The following is a 27070-nucleotide window of genomic DNA, read 5'->3' as shown; positions in this document are numbered from 1 at the left end:
TTAATTTGTTGTTTGCCAACCAATTAAGTTTTATTGTCTTGATTGCACGCAAAAAGTCCCGACCCAGACGTTGAAGCGTCGGGGTTTGCCCTCGCAAATTAAACATCAGACTTCCTTAGTGTCCAGCTGTATTTGATTGGTCAATAAAATTTTAGGTTATGTCGAAAAACCAAACACTTGTCAACATTACAGAGTAGTTTAATTAGCAATGACTACAAATCTGATCAAATCCAAATAAAAAACTTACATAACTTCGTAAACAGTAACAGCACATACATTATTAAAACTCTACAACTTGAATTATAGCTTTAAACATTACAGTAACACACTAGTACTTGTAAGTTTGCAGCGCTTCACAGCTGTTTGCCAACCAAAGCGTCGAGCAGTTTGAGCTTAGCTTTGACTTTCTTGTAAGCCAGGTAGACGTGTTCAATTGGCATTTTGTCCTCTTTCTGCACCATCCGGCCCGTTTTGCGCTGAATGTCCAGTTCGAATGTCTTGATGGTGCGCCGCAGCTCCTTCTTCTCCTCCGACACGAGTCTGTGCTGTTCGATGAGCTCGAACTTCGTCAGGGAGTGCAGGTTCTCGCTGATGGAGGTGTCGGTGTCGCTGCTGTCGGTGCTGGCGAGGACCGACGACTTCTCGGAGTCGATTTCGCTCAGCTGGGGGGTGAACGACGGAATGAAGGTCATGGTTTCGTCCTCGTGGATGGTGGCCAGCTCGTTGCCGGTGGAGTTCGACTGGGTTTTGGTGATCATCCGCTTGAGGTTTCTGTAGCGGTCGTAGATGGGGCGGGCCAGGTTGCGGTCTTCTTTGTTGTCGGGGCGGCCGTGGATGGACTCTAGGTAGAGAAGGGCTTTTTGTACTGCGGTTTTTTCTTCGATTAGTTCTTCGCTGGACATTTGATCGAGGAGGTTGGGGCGTTTGGACAGTTCGCGTTTTTGGGACAACCTCTGGAAAAAAGAGTATGGGGGGTTAGTCAGCTGAATTACACTTCTAATATTAATTTGTATTAATCTAAATACACTGATTTTTTTGTCAAGTTGGCAATCTATTTAAAAGTTTATGATTGCATAACTGACTGTCAAAGTGACATTTATGACAGATGCCAATAATTCAGATTTGCCAAAACAAAAATTTGCTTCAACCATTATTAGTCACCCGGTATTTTTGACGTATTTATTAAACAAAAAAGTTAACGTAATCTTCTTGATAATAAAGTTTCCTTTTAACTGGAATTTATTGTCGAAAAACAATTTAAAATTAATTAATCCAAAAATCTGTTGTAAATCGTGTTACTGGATTAAGACACAAATAATCTTCCTAAAATAGGTTCAAAAAACAGACGTTTTTATTTCCGGTGCAACTGGAAGTGCAAGATTCCAATTTTATGAGGTCTTTAAATCGACTTTGTTTAAAGACCCCATAAAACCTCATAAATATACTTCCTGCACAGGTAATAATTTTGAAGTAATTATATATACAGGCTGAGTCACTAAGCACGCCCTTCCATATCTTTTTATAGTTCATTTTTAAAATAAATTCACTCAACCCAAAATATACATTTCAGAGTTCATGCGACAATTTTGGTTTGTATTAAAAAAAAAATTAAAATGTTTTACTCAAAATGTTATTTACTGAAAATGTTACATTATTGTTAACCTAATTTTTGTTATAACAGTCTTCTGTTTCTGCGGTGCAACATACCGTACGGTTTTTTTTTAATGAAACACCTTTAATTTTTTTATACAAATTCTTAGACTTAACCAAATATTTAATTCAGCTTCTGTAAACCGCCTCTTAATCTAGTTATTTTGGTAAAAGTAGATTTGAGGTTAAATTTAAATGATACAAAAATAATTCAGTTCATACTTTTTAAATTTCTACAAAAACTGCCTTTACATTCTAGAATTCTCATAATGTGATTATTAATAATTAAATTTTGCTGTCTGTCAAGGGTTGTCAACAACTGTCATTACAGATTTTTTAAATCCCTATCCTATCCGACAATTTAAAACCTCAATGAACAAACTCGACTATCCATTCACGATCTTTTCGAAAATCTAGTAAGTTTGTTGGTAGTTGGGACCAAACAATCAAAATTCCTTCATTTTTTTATTAGTACATATATGCTGTTTTAAATGTAAGGTTAGGAAATGTGTCAAAAACTTAAAACATTGTTAACAAAATTAAACTTTCTGTTGACTTTATTGAAAAAGGTATCCATCCGATAAAACATAAAGAAAAAATATCAATGCTGACTGTAACCTCACTTGACATACACCTTGTAAAATTTTACAACTTAAGCGGCTTAAGTCAAACTGGCTATTGTAATCTTTATGCACCCGAAACCCGAACCGCAAGGATTATTATATTGTTGCCATAATGGAGCTGTGAACTGAGTTAAGTCATACAATAGCCAGTTTAACTTATAAGGGTGGTTTGGCTTAGGCCGCTTAAGTCATAAAATTTTACAAGGGGTATGTCAAGTGAGGTTACAGTACTTCAAAAAGATCACGAATGGATAATATAATAGAGTGTCCACAAAAAATTAACTTTTAAATAAGTATCGATATTTCAATTTTCTCAAATAGACGATTTTTTATTAGACACCCATCATTTTTTGTTGACCAATTTGACCTGTCTTAGGACCTCCATCATTTTTTGTCGACCAGTTTTTGTCTTGTAGGTAATTCGAATAAATTGTGTCAAAATTGAGTGTTTATGTTTTTCATTGAGTCTATCGGACAAACAGCCACTTCTATATTTTCTCGACATTTCATGACCCCTAGAGTACGAAAAAGTAGCCTCCCGTTTTGCGTCTGTGTGTTTGTCTGTATCCACTTTTATTAGACATGTAATCTCCGAAACTGCTGGACCGATTGTTGTCCGATTTTGTATGTATATTAGAAATATCATGTAAATGGTTAAATGCTAACCACAGTTTTGCTAATCATCTTCACTAAAAGTTTGTTGACGTCATTTCAAAGAATTCTATGTTTATTTGATTTAATTGTTATACAACAATATAGTCCTCTGGTGTACGAATCCGCTTTAAGTTTTTCACTAACAGTGGTTGTCTAGTGGTTCTGAGTCAGGACCAAACTTGGTCTTCTTTTTTTTCTCTTTTTCTCTCGCATTGTGTATTATCTATGTTTATGACGTCATAACAATTTTTTTATTGATGAAATTACCCCACTTTCTCAAAAAGGTCTCGGGGGCTCCAAATGTTTTTTTTTAGAATGTGAAACCTTCTCGGGGATCCAAACTGTATTTTTAAACATGTAATACTTTTTCAGGGGTCCCAACTGTCTTTATTTAAAAATGTTAAACCTTCTCGGGGACGCCAAATGTCTAAGAATGTGAAACCTTTTCGGGAGTCCCAACTGTCTTTTTTAAAAAAGTTAAACCTTCTCGAGGGGGCCCAAATGTCTTTTTTTTAATGTGAAACCTTCTCGGAGTCCCAGCTGTCTTTGTTAAAAATGTAAAATCTTCTCGGGGACGCCAAACGGCTTTTTTTTTAATGTGAAACCTTCTCGGGGGTTCCAAATGTCCTTTTTTTTAAGAATGTGAATCATTCTCAGGGGCGTCAAATGTCCTTTATTTAAGAATGTGAAACCCTCTCGGGGGCCCCAACTATCTTTTTGAAAAATGTAAAACCTTCTCGGGGGTCCCAAATGTCAATTTTTTTAAGAATGTGAATCCTGTTCTGGGGCCCTAAATGCATTTTTTTTAAGAATGTAAAACCTTCTCGGGGGTCCCAAATGTTTTTTTTTTAGTATATAAAACCTTCTCGGGGATCCCAACTATCTTTTTTAGAAAGGTAAAACCTTCTTGGGGTCCCAGTTCTTTTTTTAAATGTAAAACCTTCTCGGGGACGCCAAACGGCTTGTTTTTTAATGTGAAACCTTCTCAGGGGTCCCAAATGTCCTTTTTTTTTAAGAATGAGAATCCTTCTCAGGGGTCTCAAATGCCTTTTTTTTTAAAGAATGTAAAACCTTCTCGGGGGCCCCGAATGTTTTTTTTTTAGAATATGAAACCTTCTCGGGAGTCCCAATTATCTTTTTTAAAAATCTAAAACCTTCTCGGGGGCAAGTGGCTTCTTTTTTAATGTGAAACCTTCGCGGGGGTCCCACATGTCCTATTTTTAAGAATGTGAAACCTTCTCGGGGACCCCAACTATCTTTTTGAATAATGTAAAACCTTCTCGGGGGCGTCAAATGGCTTCTTTTTTAATGTGAATCCTTCTCGGGGACGCAAAATGGCTTGTTTTTTTGATGTGAAACCTTCTCAGGGGCCTCAAATGACCTCTTTTTAAGAATGTGAAACCTTCTCGGGGGTCCCAACTATCTTTTTGAAAAATGTAAAATCTTCTCGGGGGCGTCAGATGGCTTCTTTTTTAATGTGAAACCTTCTCGGGGGTCCCAAATGTCAATTTTTTTAAGAATGTGAATCCTTCTCTGGGGCTCAAATGCTTTTTTTTTAATGTAAAACCTTTTGGGGATCCCAAATATCTTTTTTAAAAAGGTAAAACCTTGGGGTCCCAGTTTTCTTTTTTGTAAATGTAAAACCTTCTCGGGGGTCCCACATGTCCTTTTTTTTTAAGAATGTGAATCATTCTCAGGGGCCCCAAATTTCCTTTATTTAAGAATGTGAAACCTTCTCGAGGGCCCCAACTATCTTTTTGAAAAATGTAAAACCTTCTCGGGGGCGTCAAATGACTTCTTTTTAAATGTGAAACCTTCTCGGGGGTCCCAAATGTCAATTTTTTTAAGAATGTGAATCCTTCTCTGGGGCCCCAAATGCATTTTTTTTAAGAATGTAAAACCTTCTCGGGGGTCCCAAATGTTTTTTTTAGTATATAAAACCTTCTCGGGGATCCCAACTATCTTTTTTAAAAAGGTAAAACCTTCTTGGGGTCCCAGTTGTTTTTTTTTTATGTAAAACCTCCTCGGGGACGCCAAACGGCTTGTTTTTTAATGTGAAACCTTCTCAGGGGTCCCAAATGTCCTTTTTTTTTAAGAATGTGAATCCTTCTCAGGGGTCTGAAATGCCTTTTTTTTTTTTAAATGTAAAACCTTCTCGGGGGCCCCGAATGTTTTTTTTTAGAATATGAAACCTTCTTGGGAGTCCCAATTATCTTTTTTAAAAATCTAAAACCTTCTCGGGGGCGTCATGTGGCTTCTTTTTTAATGTGAAACCTTCGCGGGGGTCCCACATGTCCTTTTTTTAAGAATGTGAAACCTTCTCGGGGACCCCAACTATCTTATTGAAAAATGTAAAACCTTCTCAGGGGCGTCAAATGGCTTCTTTTTTAATGTGAAAGCTTCTCGGGGACGCAAAATGGCTTGTTTTTTGATGTGAAACCTTCTGAAGAGTCCCAAATGTCCTTTTTTTTTTAAGAATGTGAAACCTTCTCGGGGGTCCCAACTACCTTTTTTTAAAATGTAAAACCTTCTCGGGGGAGTCAAATGGCGTCTTTTTTAATGTGAAACATTCTCGGGGTCCCAAATGTCTATTTTTTTAAGAATGTGAATCCTTCTCTGGGGCCCCAAATGCCTTTTTTTTTAAGAATGTAAAACCTCGGGGGCCTCAAATGTTTTTTTTTAGAATATGAAACCTTCTCGGGAGTCCCAATTATCTTTTTTAAAAATGTAAAATCTTTCTCGGTGGCCCCAAATGTCTTGTTTTTTAAGAATGTGAAATTTTCTCGGGGTCCCAACTATCTTTTTGAAAAATGTAAAACCTTCTCGGGGGCCCCAAAGGTTTTTTTAGAATGTGAAACCTTCTCGGGAGTCCCAACTGTCCTGTTTAAACATGTAAAGCCTTCTCGGGAGACCCAAATGTTTTTTTTTTAATGTGAAACCTTTTCGGGGGTCCCAACTGTCTTTTTTTCAAATGTAAAACCTTCTCGGGGGTGCCAAATGTCTTCCTTTTTAATGTGAAACCTTATCGGGGGTCCCAAATGTCTTTTTTAAAGAAGGCGAAACCTTCTTGGGGACTCCAAGTATCTTTTTTTAAGACTTATTACACTTACTTACCTTCTATATTATTTTTACTCCATAGAGGTTATCACGAAAAAGTAAAATTCCACAAAATCAAATTTTATAATTTTTCAGAGAAGCAGTATTTGTTGGACTGCACTTCAGAAGTTCTGTCGAAATAACTTTCGACCAATTTTTTTGCTTAGTTTTTGTAGTTAGTACTTATAATTTCTGTATTTTCTGTATTTATAAATAATTAAAATGGTCGACAAAAAATGATGCCGGTTCTAAGACAGGTCAATGACTTGTCGACAGGAAGTAATGCCGTTTCTAAAATAGGTCAAATAAGGTGAAACTATTTTTTTTTTTAAATAAAAGAACTATATATCTTTGCATATGTATTCTCATTAACCTCTCTATCAAATTTTGTAACCATGATTTATTTTTGAAATTCCGATGCGACGTTGCCACGTTGTTCCCATTTTCTTGAATTGTTTTTTCCAATTCACAAAAATAAACGCAATAAAGTTATTTTTAGGTTATGTGTTGCAATATTTTATGGCGAAATAAACACAGATATGTGATTTATTGTGCTATCCAGTAAATAAAATTGTAATATACAGAATATTTATAAAAAAATGTTTGTTAGAATTTTCAAATATCGATATTTCAGATTCTTGAAATAGAACACCCGAATATATGTCAGTGTATCTCTTAAAAAAGTAAAAAATTGCTGTAACTATGAACTTTAAATATAAAAAATAATTAATTCGAAAATTATAATTCATTGTTTTTTTAAATAAACACTATATAACAAGACTCGACGTTCTTACGTATCCTTATTTATCTCTCCACAAAATATTGAATCACAGATTAATAAAAATAACCAAAAAATTTCAAGAAAATTAGAATGATGTGGCAATGCGGCAATGGAACTTCAAAAATAAATAAGAAGAGGTCAGTTATAATATGCAAAAATATATAGGGTGCCCCATTTAAAGAAACTAAGTTATGTATTTCCCCCTAAATATACTCAGAACACTTATATATGTAGTTGAAAGTTATTTGAGTTTAGAACAGTAATAAAATACAGAGTGTTCTGACAGCTTCTGTTTTCGTCGATTATTATTATTTCACAGTTTAGCGTAATTTTTGTCTTTCCTTGTTATAACTACGTACCTAACCTAATTAAACAAAATCGAAACAAAGGATGATAACTGTTTTGAATTATTTACGTCTACTTTCATAAAACTTTATTTATAGTTGTCACTGACCTAGAGAACGAAAAACACATTTTGATGTGCGGTTTGTTAACTTTCAGTGTTTTTAACAAAACATAAACAAAATTAAAAATATTACTCAAACATACAGTCCGCAAGAACGTTATTTATACAGTACATGTGTGAAGCAATATAGCGGCATAAAATTTATTACTCAGTAAACATTAAATATATTTAAAATCATGCACACACAGGTAATAACAAACATAACAGCGAAAATGTGGTACTTTTATCTAATCAATACGTTAAAAGCACTGGAAGAACAAACTAAAAAAATCAAATAACGTCTGAACTCACGCAATATTATGGATTATAGATACTTAGTTGAATAACGGCAAGCAAGAAATGTCACCCAGTTCCAATACAGAAGCATTCAAATTTACCCCATAGTAAACAACAATGGAACCAAATTAAATTACGAGCTTCACAACGCCCGAGTTTAATCATATCACTTTGGACGTCACACATGTTTGTAAAATTGATTTGTCGTTTCTCATCCTCTAAAAACGTCTTTCCAATCCAAACACATTACCTCAGGTGTCAACACAATAACATAAAAGCATCGCGAATTTATCCGTCTCTGTAAGAAATATTTTCAAAGAGCTACAATGGAAGCAATATTTTCATCAAAATTTTGCTGAACGAATACTGCATTTTAGTGAAATATAAAAGTCATCAAATACAAAATTTATTTTTCATTTTCTATTGGTCTAGAACTCTTAAAACGCGGGAATACGACACATGCGCAATGCTTACACCCCGGGATTTTTAAAATAAAATTTTTACTTTCTGAGAAAAGAACGTGAAAATTTCGGAACCTTTTATTTTATTGTCAATTTTAAGTTATAATCTAAATCCTACGCTCTAAATTAAATCATTTGAAATCGATTCTGTTTTGATTGCATTCAATCCAAATGTGACTATAAATATCACTACAGTTAATTCATCACACTCACTTTTCAATAAACGAAGTCCAACAGCTTTCACTGATTAAACCTGGGATTAAAATCTGAAGTATTGTAAAATTCGAAACGTACTAAAATAATCAGTTTAATCACTTGAAAATAATTATAGTTCAATTCCTTCTGTATCGATTGTGTTGTCAATGAATAAAAATTAAAAAAAAGTACTTACCCTTTCAATATCATTGAGCGTATCCTGCAAATTTCTGAGATTGCTTTTGGTATCTTCGTCTTCACCAGACGTATTGGGACACACATCTGTCAACTGCTTCTGCTCTTTCTTCAACTTACTCAACTCCATATACAACTTTCTCATATTTTTGTCATTGAGCTTATCGGCATGCGACAACTTGTATCCATGCTTCGTCTCAAACTCAAGTTCGTACTTCTTGATCTTCTTCTTATTACTGTTAATCTGTTTAGTAATCTTCTGCATCCTTAACTCTAAGGGGTTTTGCGTTTTATTCTCAAGCCCGAAATTAGCTTGCGGTATATCCGGATCTAGATAGATCCTGTGTGTGGCGATTATAGAATTCCGTGGCGACGACAACAGACGATTCGACGCCACCGACAACCCAGGCAGAGTCTCTGTGTTTTCATTAATCTGGTGATTAGCACAAGACAACAAAGGTTCCGAACAATCCACTTGTTCGTGAAGGGTAGACAAATCTAAATCGGGAGAAAACTGCCTAACCGGACTCGGCGACCTCTCCTTCTCTTCCCTGTGCAGCTGAAGAAACCCCTCCACCTTGATCTCGACTTTATCATCAGTCTTCTCCACTTGACCCTCAGGCACCTTCGGTTCATCTTTGCCCCCTTCGTGCGGGATCTCCGGCTTGAACTTGGGCTTCTGCAGCACTCTGGCTTTGGGTTTGCGGCTCTTGTGCGACTTTTTGTTCTTCAAAGCCAGCGGCTTCGAGAACCGCTCGTGCGATCGCCTCTTCTCGTGTTCGCAGTCTTCGTCGTAGATCAGGATGATGTCCGAGCTCTGTCGATTGGGCGAGACGTGCTTTTCAAACGGGGTGACGCTCTTTGGATCGGATTTCTGGAAGTCCTCGCTGCTGGAAACCCGGCGGATCGACTTGTTCTCGAGGTACTTCTTCTGCGTCGGCCTCTCTTCGGAATTCGAGCGGATCACTTTGCGCTCTTGGCAGAGCGAACTGATGCTCTCTTGCCGTTCCTTTCTTTTTCGTGCCTTGCATGACGCTTTTGCTTCGTCGAAGCTTAGCGGGATCTGGGATTTGCACTTGATTTTGCCGAAGTCTTTGCTGTAGCTGAGCAAGGTTCCGGACTTTTGCTGAGATTCTTCTTTTCGGGAGGGACCTTTCATTGTTTAATGGCGAGTCTCTGGTTTGGGGTGCTGGAAGAGAATAATCAGGGTGATTAGTGGATCGAGTACGTGGTAACGAGTGTGCTAATAAAACCGCTGCGGCGGACTCTAAATACGAGACTAATGAATATCACAAATTACATGGTCTAGAGTTCGGAGGGAAAGCAGACACGAGAAAGTCGATGAAGCCTAAGATGTGAGTATTTATAATCCGCGGTGTCAAAATCAATTCGGGAATTTTTTCGAGTACTAGTCACTGCTTTAACTAATGTTATGAGCTGCAAACCAGATAATAAAAGTGGTAATCAATGTGGTAAAATGAGGTTTTACACCTCAATTTACATTTACTTTGGTTCAGCGCCAAGGATATTATTTGAGTGAGTTGTTCAAGTGCTATCTGGTTATCGCGAACTTTCAAGTAGATGTTGAAAACTCTAAGAATACGCTTTACTTGAATTGCCGGAATTACCTTATTTTCAGGTTATGAGTAAAGTAAAAGATAAATGTTTATTATGAAAACTACATGAACAACTTATTTAAAATTGCTGTTTATTATTAAGACCGACTCTGTTTAAATTTGTACCATAGAAGATAGACAACCAGTTTTACATCGCTGGATATAAACTATAACTTGACTTTTTCAATCAACATTACAAAATCTAAATTAGAGGTTTTAGATCCTTGGATTGAAAGAATTGTAAAGCAAATAAAAACTAGAACAAAATTTGCTACCACTGGAACACACACTTTTGTACAATTTCTAATTTTGTTATGAAAAATTGCAAAAATTCTTTGTAAACTTTTAGTGCTATGAAGAGAAAACTAACCTTTTACCAAGACTTGACTAGATATTATGTGATTGTTATCATTTTTCAATTTTTCAACTTACGCACAAATAATAATAAATAACAATAAACCAAACATTACTTTTTCAAATTGCAGAAAAAATTATGTACACCTTCACACGGAAATTTTGTATTGTTCACGTAGGCTTCGCCTCCATAACTAATACCCACATTCGTGATAAAGACTGAACTTTATTGTCTTCGCTGCGAAATAGCTTAATAATTCCTCAAATTTAAAACTACAAAATGTCTAATTTCTTGCTTTCCCGACTTTTCGTAGCTCTTAGAATATGACAAAGTAAGTCCCCCGTTTTCGTTGACGATTTTATTAAAACAATATCGGACAGATATAGATCGTAAAATGCTTACCAAAATTTGCCTTCTATACTGGATAAAAAAAAATAGTATCTGAGGCAATATGTATACGTATTTTATTTATCAAAAACTGTAGGCCAATTTTTGTATTTACTTGTGTTAGTAAAGTATAAGTTACTATTTTACTATTTTTTTGTTTTGTTTTACAATAAAACATTGCTGTATTTTTAATATTTTATTTTTTAAATAATCCAAAATTTAAAAAAATGTCAGTAATTTTTAAATAACCGCAATTGTGCAAGACTACCTGAATAATCATTTTTAAACAAGTAAAATCAAAAATCAAAAAAGTTTTGGTCAAATATGTTGTTTTCTAATATACAGGGTGTTTCAAAGATGATGGATAAGCTCGATGGTATATTGTTAAGAATGATTAAAAAAATCCCTGAACCAAGTTTTTGAAAATATTAAACTTAGTAGAAGAATTAATTTCGTAAATTTACGTTAGAACGCATCTAAATTACGAAGTCGATTCTTCAATTTTGAAGTTTGGTGTTTTCAAAAATATGATTCAGGAATTTTTTTAACCACTTTTTTCGAGCTCTTAACGCATCATCGAGCTTTTCCGCCATTTTTGAAACACCCGTTAAAATTTACTTCAAAATCAAAAATCTACCACTTGTTGGATACAGTTTGAATAAATTGCCCTAAGGTTATTTAGACAGAACTTCCCTCGCCTCTTGAAAATACAGTGGAATAAATCAAGCTTTTTCGAAAAATTATAAAATTTGATTTTACAAAAATAACGCCTATAAATAAAAAAATATACAGGATGTTTGGAAAATGGCGGATTAACTCTTCAGTACGTTATGTACGGGAGTTTCGGGAGTCCCAAAAAATAATTAAAACATTCTTTATGATGTAAATTACGGAAAAAACGTAATTTTATAAAAGTAAAATTGACAACACTGCACACACCTAATGCGTAAATACCTCCCGCTTACTTTCTGATTTTTTAGTAACGATGGTGACTGAAATCCACCTTGTATTTTTTTTAGGACAATAACCATAACAACCAGCAGGCGTTGTCCATTATTATTAATAAAACATATTATGTCTTATTTTTCATTAATAAATAAACCAAAAAAACATTTATAAATTATAAACAAAAACAAATGGAAAATCCATGAAAGCATAACCAATTAAACACTTCAAAATTCGTGCCTTGTGCATATAATGTTTCCAAATTTTGATCATTTTTTGTAAAAATTAGTCATCAGTACTTGCTAAGATAAAACTGATTTCGGCATATGGCATATCCTATAAGAAAAGAGGGGGTGGGTGGGCGGGGCTAGCATCTGCTACGATAAGACTTATTTTGGCAAATGATATACCTTCCAAAAGAAGAGAGGGTGGGTGGGCGGGGTTAGTACCTGTTAAGATAAGACTGATTTTGGGAAATGAGATACCCTCGAAGAAGAGAGAGGGCAGGTGGGTGGGGCTAGTAACTATCCAATTTTCCTATTTCTTTAATTTTTAATACTTCAATTTGACAGATTTTTGATTTTCTCAGTTTGTAGTTTTTCGAATTTTCAATTTATTGTTTCTCCGTTTTTCAAGCTCCTGATTTCCAATTTTTAAATTTTTAGTTTTCATTTTATACTTTTTCGTTTTTAATTTTTGATTTTTTAATTTTACAATTTCGTAATATTTCCATTTAGTTTATTCGAAAGAACTAAAAAATCAGAAAAATTAAGAAAATCGAAAAACTGAAAAAACGAAAATATGCAAAATCGAAAAAGTGGGGAAACCAAAAATTGAAACATTGAAAACCGAGAAATTTCAAAATTGCAAAAAAAAATTAATGGAACGAAAAATCAGAAAGAAAAAAAGAATCGAATCGAAAAATTGGAAATCCCAAAAATTGTAAAATCGAAAAATTATAAAATCTTCAAAATTGTGAAGCCGAAAAACTGTAACATTGAAAGAAAGAAAAATTGAAAGATTATTTATGTCGAGAAATTGAATAAATGAAAAATTGAAAAATCTAGAAATTAAAAAACTAAAATTGAAAATACTAAAAAATTAAAAAATCTAAAAGTTAAAAAATCGAAAAATCAAAAACCGAAAAATGGCAAATCGAAAATTTGAAACAGGAAAATTATGAAATCAGAAAATTGAAAAACTAAAGAAATTAGAAAACCGAAACCAGAAATTGAAACCTCGTGAAATTGCAAATAGAAAAATTGCAAGATCTAAAAATTGAAACATCCAAAAGTTGGAAGATCGAAAAACTGAAAAACTTAAAAATGAAAATTTATAGAGAAGAAACAAGAAAATGAAAAATTGAAAAATTGCAATTCGAGAATTGACATACATAATTGAAATTTAAAAAGCAAAAATAGAAATAAAGAAAATGAAAAACCGAAACAAAACATTGCAAATCGAAAACTTGAAAAAATTAAAAACACAAAAATTGAAAAGTTGCATAAATGACAATGTATTAAAATACAATAACTGAAAAATGGAAAAATACAATCGTTAAATTCGAAAAGTGATTTTTTTTAAATTATTATTACAAATTAAAAAAAAAATTGAAGTAACAAACAATAAAAATCTAAAGCTGAAAAATCAAAAAATTGAAAACCAAAACATTGCAAATCGAAAACTTGAAAAATCAGGGCGGGTGGGTGGGGCTAGTAATTATCCAATTTTCCTATTTCTTTAATTTTTAGTACTTCAATTTGACAGTACATATTTCGGTTTTTCGAATTTTCAATTTATCGTTTCTTTCGTTTTTCAAACTCCTGATTTTCAATTTTTAAATTGCCAGTTTTCATTTTATACTTTTTCGCATTTAATTTTTAATTTTTCAGTTTTACAATTTCGTAATGTTTTGTTTATTCGAAAAAACTAAAAAAAAAAAATCGAAAAACTGAAAAAACGAAAAAATCTAAAATCGAAAAAGTGGGGAAACCAAAAATTGAAACATTGAAAAATTGAAAACCGTGAATTTTCAAAATCGAAAAAAAATTAATGAAACGGAAAATCAGAAAGAAAAAGAGAATCGAATCGAAAAATTGGAAATCCCAAAGATTGTAAAATCGAAAAATTGAAATATTAAATATCGAGAAATAGAAAAACTGACTCAAAAAATTGAAAAAAAGAATAAACGAAACAGTTTTAAAATCCAATAATTGAAAAATGGAGATCTTCTAAAATCGTAAAGTAGAAAATCTGGAAATTAAAAAAAAATTGTAATTATTACATACTTAAAATGAAAACTAGGTAAACTGCTGTTTGGAAATTGAAGAAACGAAGAACTGAAAAACCTAGAAATTAAAAAAACAAAATTGAAAAACTAAAGAAATTAAAAAGCCGAAATCAATAACTGAAAACTCCTGAAATTGTAAATAGAAATATTGCCAGATCTAAAAATTGAAACATCTAATAATTAGAACATCGAAAAACTGGAAAACTTAAAAATGAAAACTTAAAGAGTCGGATGTCATAAAATCGAAGAAACAAGAAAATGAAAAAGTGAAAAATGGCAATTCGAAAAATTGAAATAATTGAAATTGAAAAAGCTAAAAATTATAAAGTTGGAACACTGAAAAATTGTAGAAATAAAGAAAATGAAGAACCGAAACAAAACATTGCAAATCGAAAACTTGAAGAAATTAAAAATCGAAAAGTTGCATAAATGACAAGTATTAAAATACAATAATTGAAAAATGTAAACACAAAATCATTAAATTGGAAATGTGATTTTTTTTTAAATTATTACAAATTTAAAATCAAAAATTGAAGAAACGAACAATAAAAAAGTCGGAATTTCAACCATCAATCCCACAAATATTTTATTTACACGATATTATTAACTGTAGTTTCGGAGTATCTGACTAATAAAAATCAACACGAAAATGAAAGACCTAATTTTTCGTATTCTAGGGGTCCTGAAACGTCGGGAAAACATGAATGCAGCCAGTCGGCTGCATTCATGTTTTCCCGACTGCCCGATAGACCTTATTTCAATAAGTAAAAACACACAATTCATTATATAGTTTAATTACTGTAAAATTGGCACTATCAAGTTTGAGAACTGTCAATGAAAATGAAATGAAACATAACCTTAATTATTTTACACTACCATAAATCACCAAAACTGACACTAGCAACGTTGTCAGTTGTATTTTCGAAGAAATTGCGGTGTCGGTAGATTTTTGATTTTGGAGTAATACATATAATATTTCATGATATCAACACAATTAAAAAAAAAAACCATGGCTCACTAAAAGCATTTTTTTATCATATGGCAAATTATTTCAAATTTATGTAGCGCGGTGAAATAAAAAAATAAAACTGTTTTTAATTCAATAGTAATAATAATTAAAAAACAATTTGTTCCGAAACACAACACCGTTTTGTGTGTATCTCATCAAGAAAAATAAAACTGACACGGATAGTTGATAGATTTATCGCTACTCTCACTTTGTGGATAATAAATTAATTCTGAACTGTTCAAATTTGCACGTTCAAAAGTAGATTTTTGTGCAGGACCTTCTGTACGGCTTCCTATACACAATATAAATAAATTCATGACTATAAATATTTTATCGTTCTAAATATTTTCAAAATTCCTCAGAGTAAATATTTTCAGAATTAAATTCCTTCGATATTCCATGATACGAAATTTCAAATTTGTAAGTCTGTCAAAAATTTGAGGTTTTATAAAAATACCTTCAAAATGAAATTTAATACTTTTTCATTAAAATTTATATTTTTTTTCATTTATTAAATATTCACATTTTGTTTATTGATGTTAGTAGGGAGTAATCGACAACATAGTGACAGTTTTTTTTTATTATGGAGAAAATTTATGTTATAAAATCATTAAACTAAGTTGAGTTGGCAGCCATGCACACGAGCTCCGACAAACAATGTCAAGTTTGACGTTAAATTAAAAAGATTTGTGTTTTCGTTTTTCCACCTTGTTCTGGGTGCTTTGAACATGAATATTAATTGCATATTAAATCAGGTTTGAGATGAAATGTAAATTTGCGTCACAGATTCGGTCATAATACGTAAAAAAAAATGTTGGGTGGAAGAAATAATCTGTCAAATTTGAATTATACCACATTGGCGTATTACGAATTTTACGAACAAATGAGATGAAACATTTTGTGTATAAGAAACGACTTTATTTTTTGTAGTTCATCTGAAATCAATTGTCTTGTGTATTTAGACTACTTGGCAACCGGCTCGGCCTTGACAATGTATTGCTGCAACCCATAATACATCAAATTGTTGGAATTGATTTTTTTTTTTTAAATCGATGTATTATAAAATAAGCTCGCCAATGTGAATGATACGAAAAATATGTAGTGCATGCATAAATTTGCCAATTCCATGTCATCTATTTCAGGAGGGTTAGTAGGCAAAAATGGGTCGCTTTTAAATTAAAACACACACAAAAATGTACCTAAAAATCACCCTGAAACAGACACAGCCACGCCTGCCAAAATCCACGTTCACTCTGAATTTTCGGTCCAAATTTATAATCATGAAACATCTCGGCATGATCTAGTGTCACTTGGTAAAGCTATAATTAATATTTTTACTGCTGCCAACACAAAATTTCGCGCACAATTAAAAACGCCAACTGGAAACTTGTGATTTTTCTACGCGAACTGTACAACAATTACCAACAAATTTATTTTATTGACGCATGTGATCAATAGGATGGGATCGCGTGAGTACCACTTAATTTTTTTTACAGATAAACTGAGCGGTATCCTTCTGCGAAAAATGTCTGCTAAACCTAAAAGCATATAAATGTCCAACTTCACTCAAATAAATGATCACGCACTCCCGTTTTAAAAATACGCGATCTATATTTATAATTTCATTAACAATGGAATGGACGCGTGGGGTAAGAACAACAATCACCTGCAAATATTCCCACTAATAGCACATGGGTTTGTAATTGGATGGAGTTATTTTTAGGCGCAATTAAACCCAAGTAATTAAAACTGATCAAGAACCATTTATTTTCGTTCGATTTATCACTTTTGGCATTAAGTGCGGCTCGGAACTAATCTTCATAATTTATCGGCGTTGTATTTATTGGAAATATTTGGCTTGCACATGCTCCAGATAATAATAGAGCAGATAACATCCTGAACACACAAATCGGAAAATCACTGAACACGAAAATTCGCTATAAATTTCGTGATATTGGAGCATATTTTACATGAATTGTTTTACTTGTATGGTGACACAACGTTTTATGTAACTTATTTTTGTTTATGCGATTGGGGGAAGTGGTTTATTGTGTCACCTTCATCCTTTTATTGCTTTACAATAGTGTAAACAGGCCTGTAAATTTTGGGGGCTTAAAATAGATTAGATATGAGGCGGCGGGCCCACATGGTTATTTTGGGTGTGTGGCTTAAGTCAGCAGCATGCTTAGCCTAGGGTGTGGTTACATAACGTACTTACATAGCACTTTTGATGAGAACACAAACTCCGCAGAACAGAAAAGTCAATCTTATAAAATATGAAGGTTTAAAACTAGTTGTGTACGGATTATGAAAAATACAGCATGCACTAGTACGGCAATGATCTGTTGACTTAAGGGTTCATATCCCTATCTCGACACATCGCAAATCTATGGTTGCTTAAGGAAATGAGTGGAAACCAGCCGCAGTTTTAGCATGTGGCTGTTCGATACCACTCTTCGACCAACTGCTGGTACTTGGGAGCCTGTCGGGTTAGAACACTGCAACAAGAAAACAGACCATCAGCACCGGGGAAACATCACAGGTTTAATAACTGGAAAAGCCGATAAAATCCGTTTTGATAGTGTTTACGCCGATTTTTCACTGCCAAAATGCGTCAGCTGCATCTAATAATAACAAACTGGTGAAAATAAACTGGGCCCGGTTGGATCCCGGACCAGTTCACTATTATTTATACTCGGGGTAAACAATTAGTGTATGAAAGGCGCGGAATTTTCCACTCGGGACACTTTCGAGCCGCGGAAGTGAGCAAGAAAGTTGTATTTACCTTGATTCAGGCCCATAGCTTCACTGGATCAAAAATGCACACAAAAAGCGTTTATTTCGGAAGTAATGCGACTTTATCGATCGCTTATCCAACATACAATGAACTCAAGTCTGAACTTGTATAAACCGGCACTGGGGCGCAACTCACTGTGTCACATTCGCATGGGTAATGGAACGTACCATGTTACCATGTCCTTTGAAAGTTATCGCTCTCGCCGCACCAAGCTAAACCAGGCGAACATTCACTATCAAACCGAATATATCGCCGATATTATAGACCACATTACTATTTGTAAATATTTACGTTTCAAATTAGAACGCTGGTCGCCGATCACATAATATTTGTCGTGGCGTTGCGCAATCGAATTAATATTTCGCCGGATCTGGTCGAACACGAACCCTACTTTTTGCTTTTAAAAAGCCGGCGAATTTCGCCGAAATTGACTCATTTTCTGGATAAATAAATACAGGATAAAGGATGGGGTTTTAAGGTTAAGTGCCTTTTGTTGTTGTGACATCGGTGACAGATGTCAATCGCAAACGTCATCATTCATCACCTGTCATTTTGTACACAGTTTGCAGTAGGTTTATTGTTTTTGAATGGCTTTTATCAGTTTTGCGTTGTTGGTACAGATTTTTTTTAATAAACAGGATGGAGAGGGGGAATTAACGAGATAAAAATAGACACATATTTCTCATTTTTCATTTAGGTTTGCTTATTGTGTGCAAATGTGATTGATTGGGCGATAATGCAATCATCAGCAAAATGGTTCAATATTGATTACGAAGTTGTTTGGTTTCCTGTTGTTGAAAACACAATATTTGTTTCTTGCGACATTGTAGGGCATGCTTTTGTTGCCTCACCGGATGTAATAATCATAATTACTTTTTAATCCGGCGAATTAATAAGACTTATTGTTAGATATGATTTACTAAATCAGGCCACAACTGATTTATCAAAAAAAAACTTTCGGCGAAATTTGATGACAACATGATTTCGACACAAAATTGAAGCTTTAGCCACTACATGTCAAAATATATAAAATTACAGAAATGGCATAAATAAAAAATCAAAAGCTGTGTAGGTATTATAAAATTTTATACCAAAATATTTTATAAACACTCAACAGTGTTAGGTATAGGAACATTCATTAATAAAAAAAAAAACAACAATTCTCATTCATAAACTCGCCCTACCGAAAGAGCAATAAAAAAACATAATCAAAGACAGCAGTGGATGGAATTTTGTCTTGTCAGGTCACCGTCAGTTTGAAAGTTGACAAGGCAACTATCAAAGACAAACTTTCAAAAATCCATAGCTGTCTTTGACTGTATTTTTTGTTGCTCTTGCCCAAAGCAATTGGTTTAACCTCACGCCAAGTACCTAGATTCAAATGTCATGGCCCTCAATCAAAATGCTACGTCTCGGCTTATAATATAAGGTTAGTACTTGCTAAGATAAAACTGATTTTGACAAATGACATACTTTCCAAGAAAATGCAAGGGGGGGCTAATATTTGATACGATAAAACTGTTTTTGGCAAATGAAATATCTTCCAAGAAAAGAAAGGGTGGGTGGGCGGGGCTGGTATTTGATAAGATATGACTGATTTCGACTATTTTGCAACCAATTTCGAACATTAGCTAGACATTTTCTTGTAGACTTCGACTTTTCCTTTTCTTCGTATTTTTTACAGTTCCAGTAGCAAATAGTGTAAGAAAAATTTACGACTAGCGCTTTTTTTACTTTTTTCGCATCCTAGATTCTATTAGTGTCCATTTCCATTCAATAGGAGAACGTAATTAGGCCCACGCACCCTGCCTTCATTCCAGAGATTAATTTTATCCGGTATGAATGAATGAATGATCTTATACTGAGCAGAAATAAAATTAGTCGTTAAACTGAGAAGACTGGAGGTGGGCGAGGCTAGGCTAAGATAAAGATAGAAATAATACTTGAAAGTGGAATACCAGCAGTCAGTCATTCATCGTATTTTAATAAGAAAAATCTGAAAATTATCCCAATTATTCCACTTAACCTACTCCTTTTATATTGTGGAGGATATAGATATAGCCCACAGGATTGACAGATAAGTGATATGATACGATGAACTTATATTATTAGTATTACCATATTGCCACACTGATTGCGGCCAAAAATTTTGACACGACAGACCTGACGAATATAATTTACTGAAAACTGAATTTAGAAAAATTAGTCCCAAGAGCTTTTGATGGTTGTAAAATTCAAGTAAATATGTAACAATTAAGATCAATGTCATTTTCGTAAAAATTTTCAAAAGATTCGTAAAGTACCTATGTTTTTTTTAAGTCCACTACCTGTTGCTTTGTGTTGGTAACTTAAAATTTCCCTATAGATCTAGTAATTTTTGTATAGTGGCAATGGCAAAACTATAGACTGTTGATGTCAAGTCAAAACACAGTTTTACGCGCTAAGGAAATTCAAAACTTAAACATGTCTCACATAAAATTATTATTATTCTTATTATTTTTATAAAAAAAAAAAATAGTTTCCATGTCAAGATGTAGGTGAATGAAGGTCTTCCAACCATAAAATGAGTTTTAATCGACTTATATGTCAAGTGAATGTTCAAATCCACACTATATTTACCTGTTATTCGGTTTTGACACTTAAATGTAGTGGCTAAAGTTTCAACATTTTGAAAAATCAAGGGTAAGCAATTGCTGGGAATTCGTATGTTCGCTGTTTTTCTGCAAATTTTGTCAATTTTTAAGAAGAATTAAATAGTTCAGTCAGTTAATAAAAATAGAACAGATCCCAAGACTCTTCGCGAACTACTTGAATAAGAACTGGTAAGGATAACAAAATAGGATTTTTTTGAAAAAGCACTTAGGCCTCAAATGTCATGATCTTCAGTCAAAAGGGTTGCTATTTTTTTAACATATAAAGCTAAACTTAGTTCACTTTCTAATAACCCTGTCAATTTTAGTACAATGATGAAATGAAAACATTTGGTATCTAGTCAGTTTTTTAAACATGAAATTTTCAAATCATGCTCGACAAAAAAAAAAGAGAAAATTACTATAAGGGTAAATGTAATGTTAAGGAAACATAACCTTCAGTAACATAATGCTTGACTTGGTTAGGTACCTACTAAATCAACCCTTGTTGGTTATATACACAGGGGATAGTGGAAGAAAAAGAGAAGTCACAGTCACATTGCTATAAATATAAATTTGTGACCTTGAAAGGGTTAACGTGACGTGAACCATGTATACTTTCGTAGAAATAATACAAAAAGGTAAAATACCAGGAGTTTCTTTCTGACCTAATGATATAGTTTACATGATTTGATGTGGATTTTATCATTGACAGATAAGTGATATATCTACTATTAACCTAAACTGTTATCACAGTGAATTGTGGCTAAACCTACGTCCTACGCCTAGCTTATATTACGCAAATCCTCAAAATTTTGTCTATATACAATTCTAGAAAACACCTACCGCACAAAACATTGATAAGTATATTCTTTGTAGAATTATTCCAAAATTTTTATTTATACTTCCTGGTAATTTGATAATTTAAATTCTCGCCAAAATGCATGCTTATGTACTAAAAACTAGTGAATAAAGGATTGTGACCTAAGGTTGTGACCTCCCCAAAATGGAGAATCCGTATGTGTTTCATATTATAAAATGAAACTAATAACCAATAATTAGAGTATCTGATTATAATAAAATAGTATTTAATCTATGTATTTTTATGTAAAGGATATTGTGATGTAAAATTAAGAAAAATTATTCATTAACGTAGCAGTAACCCATGCATGGGTAGAGCGTTAAGGAAATTGACAAAAGGCAAAATGTAAGCCCGCCCACCCGCCTTATCTCAATTGTAATGAATTTTTTTATTCGCCGTGAACCAAGGGGGCGGAGCTTAACTGCAAATTACTTATTTCTTTACAAGAAATACGCATAGCATGTCTCTTTTCCTGTAATTCAGTAATCCACAACTCATTTTTATTTTAATTTACAGGAGTTATAAAAAAAAAATTGGTCGAAAGTTGAATGAAACATATCCAGCATTTTCGGGTTGAGTTTTTTCTTTACACAATTTTGTGATGATGTCATCAACAATTTTGCAAGGACACGTATATCAACTTGGATTTTTTTTGGGTGTCGTCATCAATTTTAGGGTGGATGAGCAAACACATTTTAATCAAAAATTCACCATGCCTATGATACCTTTAAAACATCTCCAAGATTTCAAAACATTTGGTTTTGTAGTTCCTGATTAAATCAATAAAATAAATCTACACATTCATTAATTTTTAGGGGTCACTCTGTATATGCAAATCCAAAAATAATGGACAAGTACAGACTCATCATATTTTGCACATTTTAGATATGATTTATTCAGCAAAATTTTGACGTCATCAGTTTTTTGGAGGGGACAAGTAAATATATTTTGAATAAAAATTTATCATGCTTATCATAACTGTAAATAATCTGCAAGATTTCAAAGTATTCGGTTTTGCAGATTCCAAATTAAATTGCAAAATGTTGTTTCATGATTTTGATTTTTTTTTTTAAATCTGGACTTTTCGGGTAAAAACTGAATCGGACTATGTTATTTTATATAATTTAAAACCCATTTACTATGTACAATTTTGAAGTCACGTCATCACATTTTTGGTGGCGATGATTAGGTAAATTTTGATTAGATTTTTACCATCTACATGATATTCCTAATATAAATAGAGAATTTCACAACAATCGGTCCAGTACTCTCGGAGATTATCTGTCTAATAAAAATCCGGACGGCAAACAGACGGACAGACAGACGGAAACGGAAGACCTATTTCTTCGTCTTCTAGGGGTCATGAAAAGTCGAGAAAATGTAAAAGTAGGGAGTTGGCCAAAGGAGTCGATTACAATACTTCCTTTGCTTACGTTCAGGAAGTAAAAATAAATCGCAGAATCAAATTTTACGATTTATAAGTATCTAATAACCTGGATTTGTTTGATTGTACTTCGGGGACGAGGAAAGTTCTGACCATATACTTTGGACCATTTTTTTTTCGTAATAAAAATTGGTTTCGAAAATTTACTGTCCTTTTCGGTCCTTTCAAAGTGTTTGTCTGTCTGTCTGTCTGTCTGTCTGTCTATTTGTTGTCGGTGTCTGTCGATTTTTGTTAATATTTATTATTCTCCGAAATTACTGGATCAATTGTTGTAAAATTTTGTATGTACATTAGGATGGCAAAACGCTACCAAAATTTGCCTATTATCCCAGTTTCTCAAAATTTTGCATGGTAAATGCCATTTAAAATTTATAAAATAGTGTACTCCTGTACTTGTAGTTTATGAATTCATCTTGATTTTGTTTATTACTATTATAAATCGAAGTTTGACAAGTGTATATCGTGGAGTAGGTGATCGGCTCTGCAATTGAATTGAAAGAATACAGTAATATTACACCCGCCTATATTTAATAATAATTAATAATAATAAAATAATTATTGTCATATTGACAGCTACTCAGCTAAAATAATAATCGACTCGTTTTGCTCTGTTGCAGTTTAATTAATTAGTCGTCTCCTCTGTTTTTGGAAAGACAAAATCAATCAAGTTTTATTTTCTTTTAACACAAATGCATACCTTGATCTGCTCATACTAATAGTAGTTATCTGTACGTGCTAATAGTTGAACTCTTGCAGTATGTATAAACATAAACCGTCAAAGTTAACCATCTATTTTTTTCAAGTATCGTGTTCAAACAATACGATGTAAATTAAGAAAAAAAAGGCAAAATATAAATCCCGCCCACCCACCCTATCTCAATTGTAATGATTTTTTTATTCTTAGAAACTCAAACACGTTTAAAATGGTAAATTTTTGTAGGAAAATATTGAACGAATGAAAACTTCATTACTACATATTTAGATCAGGACAGGTATGGGTGGAGCTTAATTTTTGGCATTAATTTTTTCTTAATAGTATTCTTTGAATAACACGAAACTTAAAAACATGTTTTTTATTTCTTGAAGAGAAATAAGGATTTTGCAGTTAAGCTCCGCCCCTTTGACTCATGACGAATAAAAAAATCATCACAATTGAGATTGAAAAAAAAAAAACAAAAATGGAAGAACTAAGGAAATTGAAACGTTGAAAAATTAAAAAACGAGAAACTTAAAAATCGAAAAATTGAATAGAAAAATTGGGAAGAAGAAAAAACGAATGGAACCGAAAAATTGGAAAATCAAAAAATTGTACAACCGAAAAATTACAGGACCGTCAAAACTGTAAAATCGAAAAACTGTAACAGTGAGAGATCGAAAAATTGATAATTTAAACACCGAAAGGCTGAATATTTTAAAAATCGAATAAATAAAAAAGTCTTAACATCCAGTAATGTAATGATTTTTTTATTCTTAGAAACTTAAATACGGTTAAAATGGTAAATTTTTGTAGGGAAATATGAAACGAATGAAAACTTCATTACTATATATTTAGATCAGGACAGGTATGGGCGGGGCTTAATCTTTGGCTTTAATTTTTTCTTAATATACGTAGTATTCTTTGACCAACACGATACTTAAAACATGTTTTTTATTTCTTGTAGAGAAATAAGGATTTTGCAGTAAGCTCCGCCCCTTTGACTCATGACGAATAAAAAAATCATCACAATTGAGATCGGGTGGGTGGGCGGGGCTATACTTTGCCTTTTTTTTCTTAACATGTGCAGACTTATTTCGACAACAAGAAACTTAACAGCAAAGTTACTATCAACAGCAACTTGGCAACGGAGTTCATAAATGACAATTTACGAAACGCAGCGTCAGCGGGAAGAGCAACTGCAAAGGGAACTTCAACGTCAACAACAAGTTTATAAATCCCACTTTAGTTTGGTATTTTAGGAGGGTGGAATGTACAACAGGTGCAAAATTTGGGGTCCTAAGTGCTTTTTGTTTACTGATTGTAGTGAAGAAAACACCTGTTAAAGTTAAGGGTACATCTAATTTAGTTTTCAATTTTACTAACGAGCAATTTTTTAAACAATAAAAAAAATTAATCTGATTCTACGCCACAGTCCCCCTCCAACCAGCGTAATTAGTATAAGACCAGTTAATTAACGATTTTTATTCTGAAATTTCGTAAAACTGACGAATTCGTCAACACGTGTTATTTTTGTTTTTTTGTTTATAAATTTACAGTTCTTGTTAAGATTTTTGACTGTTCATGGTTCTAATACACAATACATGTAAATGCTCCTACGAAACATAAACTTCGCAGATGAGATTAGTAACAGTTTATTTATAACATTTAAACAATTCTTGAACGTCGCCATCGTTAACGACAACTTTTTGACTAACGTTTTATTAAAAATGATGATTTTTTACCAGAGTGCACTTAGTCCTTGAAAATTTGCACGTAAATTCCAAGACCACTAAAGTCCGAATTACATAACATTCGCAATAGGCGGTATTCGTGTGGAGAAAGCAACGCTCTTGATTGTGAAATGTCTGGTATTTGAGAATTTTGAGTTTTAGCAAAAGTTTAATAAACGACATTTTACACCATTTATACCATATCGGCTACAAGGATATTGCCATATTTTACCCCGATACGGCAAGTGAAAATTATGGTGATGTCACTTTTATATGTACCATAACTGGTAGTTGAAGTGTGCTGCACCTGCTTACGCTTAATAATACACGTAGTCAGTATTGATTGATGAGATCGTCGAGATATGCAAATTTTTGTACGAGATTTTCCTTGTGTTTGTTTTCAAACGACCATGATTTTCACTCTTAAACTAGATTTCTTTTCATGGGGTAACCAGTCATTAAATCAAAAGATCATAATTAATTGTACACCAAGTTAGTAGTTATACTACTCTACTTTTGGTTTTAGCATCATAGTTAAAATAGCATACAGTATTTTTATTTGGTAATTAAATTTAACAATTGGTATGTAGTGTTTATCTTTATGGCTCACTTTTATTACCAATTAAAAATTTCTAATTCTAATCAGGTTGCCATAAATAATGTATAAGCATTAAGCTTATTATTACTATTATTATATATGACAAGTTCAAGGTTTGGCGAATAGTATTATTTTTTGTTGGGCTATTTCTGTCGTTACCAATAATAACTACTTCTAAAAATGGAGTTTAATTATATTCGGTCTGCGGTGTTCTGTGTAAGCAAACATTCAATTTAAAACTTCCAACTATGTGAACAGAAGAATATAAATTTGATGAAATCAGTTAAATATAAATATTTATTGGCAACAATAGTGTCACTAGGTTAATTCACTTTTTTAGTAAAGTGAAGTTTACAAATTCACGTAATGTCTTTGGTATTTTAACAAAATGTATACGAAATTTTGATAACAGTAATGAGTTCTTTTGTGTCGATAATATTTATTACGTATAAATGAATACAAGTGTAGGATGTGAACTAGATAATGTTTTATTAATTTATGTCGATAAAATCCAGTAATAACAGCTGCAACGTTGGAATAATGAGGATATTACATAATTTTATATAATAAACAAATGTGAGAGATATTAATAATTTTTTGTTCCTCGAAAATAAAATATTTTTGTGAGAAGTGTTACTATGTTATAAAAAAAAATCTTAAAAATTAAAATCGTGGTAGCCACTTACCGGTAATAGTGCTGTTGGGTGCAAAAACACTAAAAATTAACCTCGTTTTAAAAAAATAACCACCGTTAAAGTCTTGTTATTATCTCTTCGTGGTTGCATGAATGACTGACAAAAAGTAAAGTCGACAGTAATTTTATATTAGAGGCATAAATAAAAGATATGTGCGAATAACAACGTACATGATGTGTACTTAAAACAATGAGCCAAACTGGTACGTACTAGAACAAACGATAAAAACTAGTAGTGTGCAGTAAATACTATTTTTCACGTAAACAGACACGTTAATTGCAAAATGTAAATATGTATGTAATAAAAGCTGTGTAAGCACTTATGTATAAACCAAAATATTATTGCTGTAGAAATATCTTCCCGTGTGACTTTCTAGAAGTTTGTTCGGAACTTTATTACTTTGTGCTGGCTTTGGTCTCAATGGGCAATAAACTGGTCGTAACGCAAAATAAATTAATAGATAATTTGCGAAACTATGAACGGTAGTCGTAAACGTGGAATTCAAAGGAGGTATGTCACGGAAAAATAAGTATGTCTTATTGTTTTACTACTTTTTCGATTTTCCTAGTCATAACAGATTTTAATGGAATTTATTAACTACGATTTAATTTATGTTTC

General features: G+C 32.9%; 1 protein-coding gene across 5 annotated transcripts; it reads right to left on the bottom strand.

Moving 5' to 3' along the window:
- Positions 1-177: 177 nt before the first annotated feature.
- On the bottom strand, positions 178-26553 carry LOC135133762 (protein FAM13A). 5 transcript variants are annotated; one of them, XM_064062259.1, is made up of 4 exons: positions 26444-26551; positions 17218-17497; positions 8399-9586; positions 178-953 (listed from the first exon to the last, which is right to left on the bottom strand). In XM_064062259.1, the coding sequence occupies exons 3-4, from the start codon at positions 9554-9556 to the stop codon at positions 354-356; spliced, it is 1758 nt and encodes a 585-aa protein (XP_063918329.1). In that variant the 5' UTR covers positions 9557-9586; positions 17218-17497; positions 26444-26551; the 3' UTR covers positions 178-353. The 5 variants fall into 5 exon arrangements, with proteins under 5 accessions (XP_063918329.1, XP_063918328.1, XP_063918330.1 ...); XM_064062258.1 differs by lacking the exon at positions 26444-26551 and adding an exon at positions 17785-18125; XM_064062260.1 differs by lacking the exon at positions 17218-17497 and having other exon boundaries at positions 26444-26553.
- Between the last annotated feature and the right edge of the window lie 517 nt (positions 26554-27070).

Source organism: Zophobas morio, unplaced genomic scaffold, assembly GCF_036711695.1.
Source record: "Zophobas morio isolate AGI-343-1 ecotype UQ-CSIRO unplaced genomic scaffold, CSIRO_AGI_Zmor_V1 ptg000022l, whole genome shotgun sequence".
Classification (NCBI taxonomy): domain Eukaryota; kingdom Metazoa; phylum Arthropoda; class Insecta; order Coleoptera; family Tenebrionidae; genus Zophobas; species Zophobas morio.
Note: the sequence above shows the minus strand (reverse complement) of the source record. Positions and strands in the feature narration are given on the sequence as shown.

What these genes read in the sequence shown, in the direction of transcription:
- LOC135133762 (XM_064062260.1), bottom strand. Translation starts at nt 9,556, where the DNA reads ATGAAAGGTCCCTCCCGAAAAGAAGAATCTCAGCAAAAGTCCGGAACC. An exon ending in CGCTCAATGATATTGAAAGG is followed by an intron (nt 954 to 8,398) that starts GTAAGTACTTTT and finishes TCTTTTTTCCAG; the next exon opens with AGGTTGTCCCAAAAACGCGA.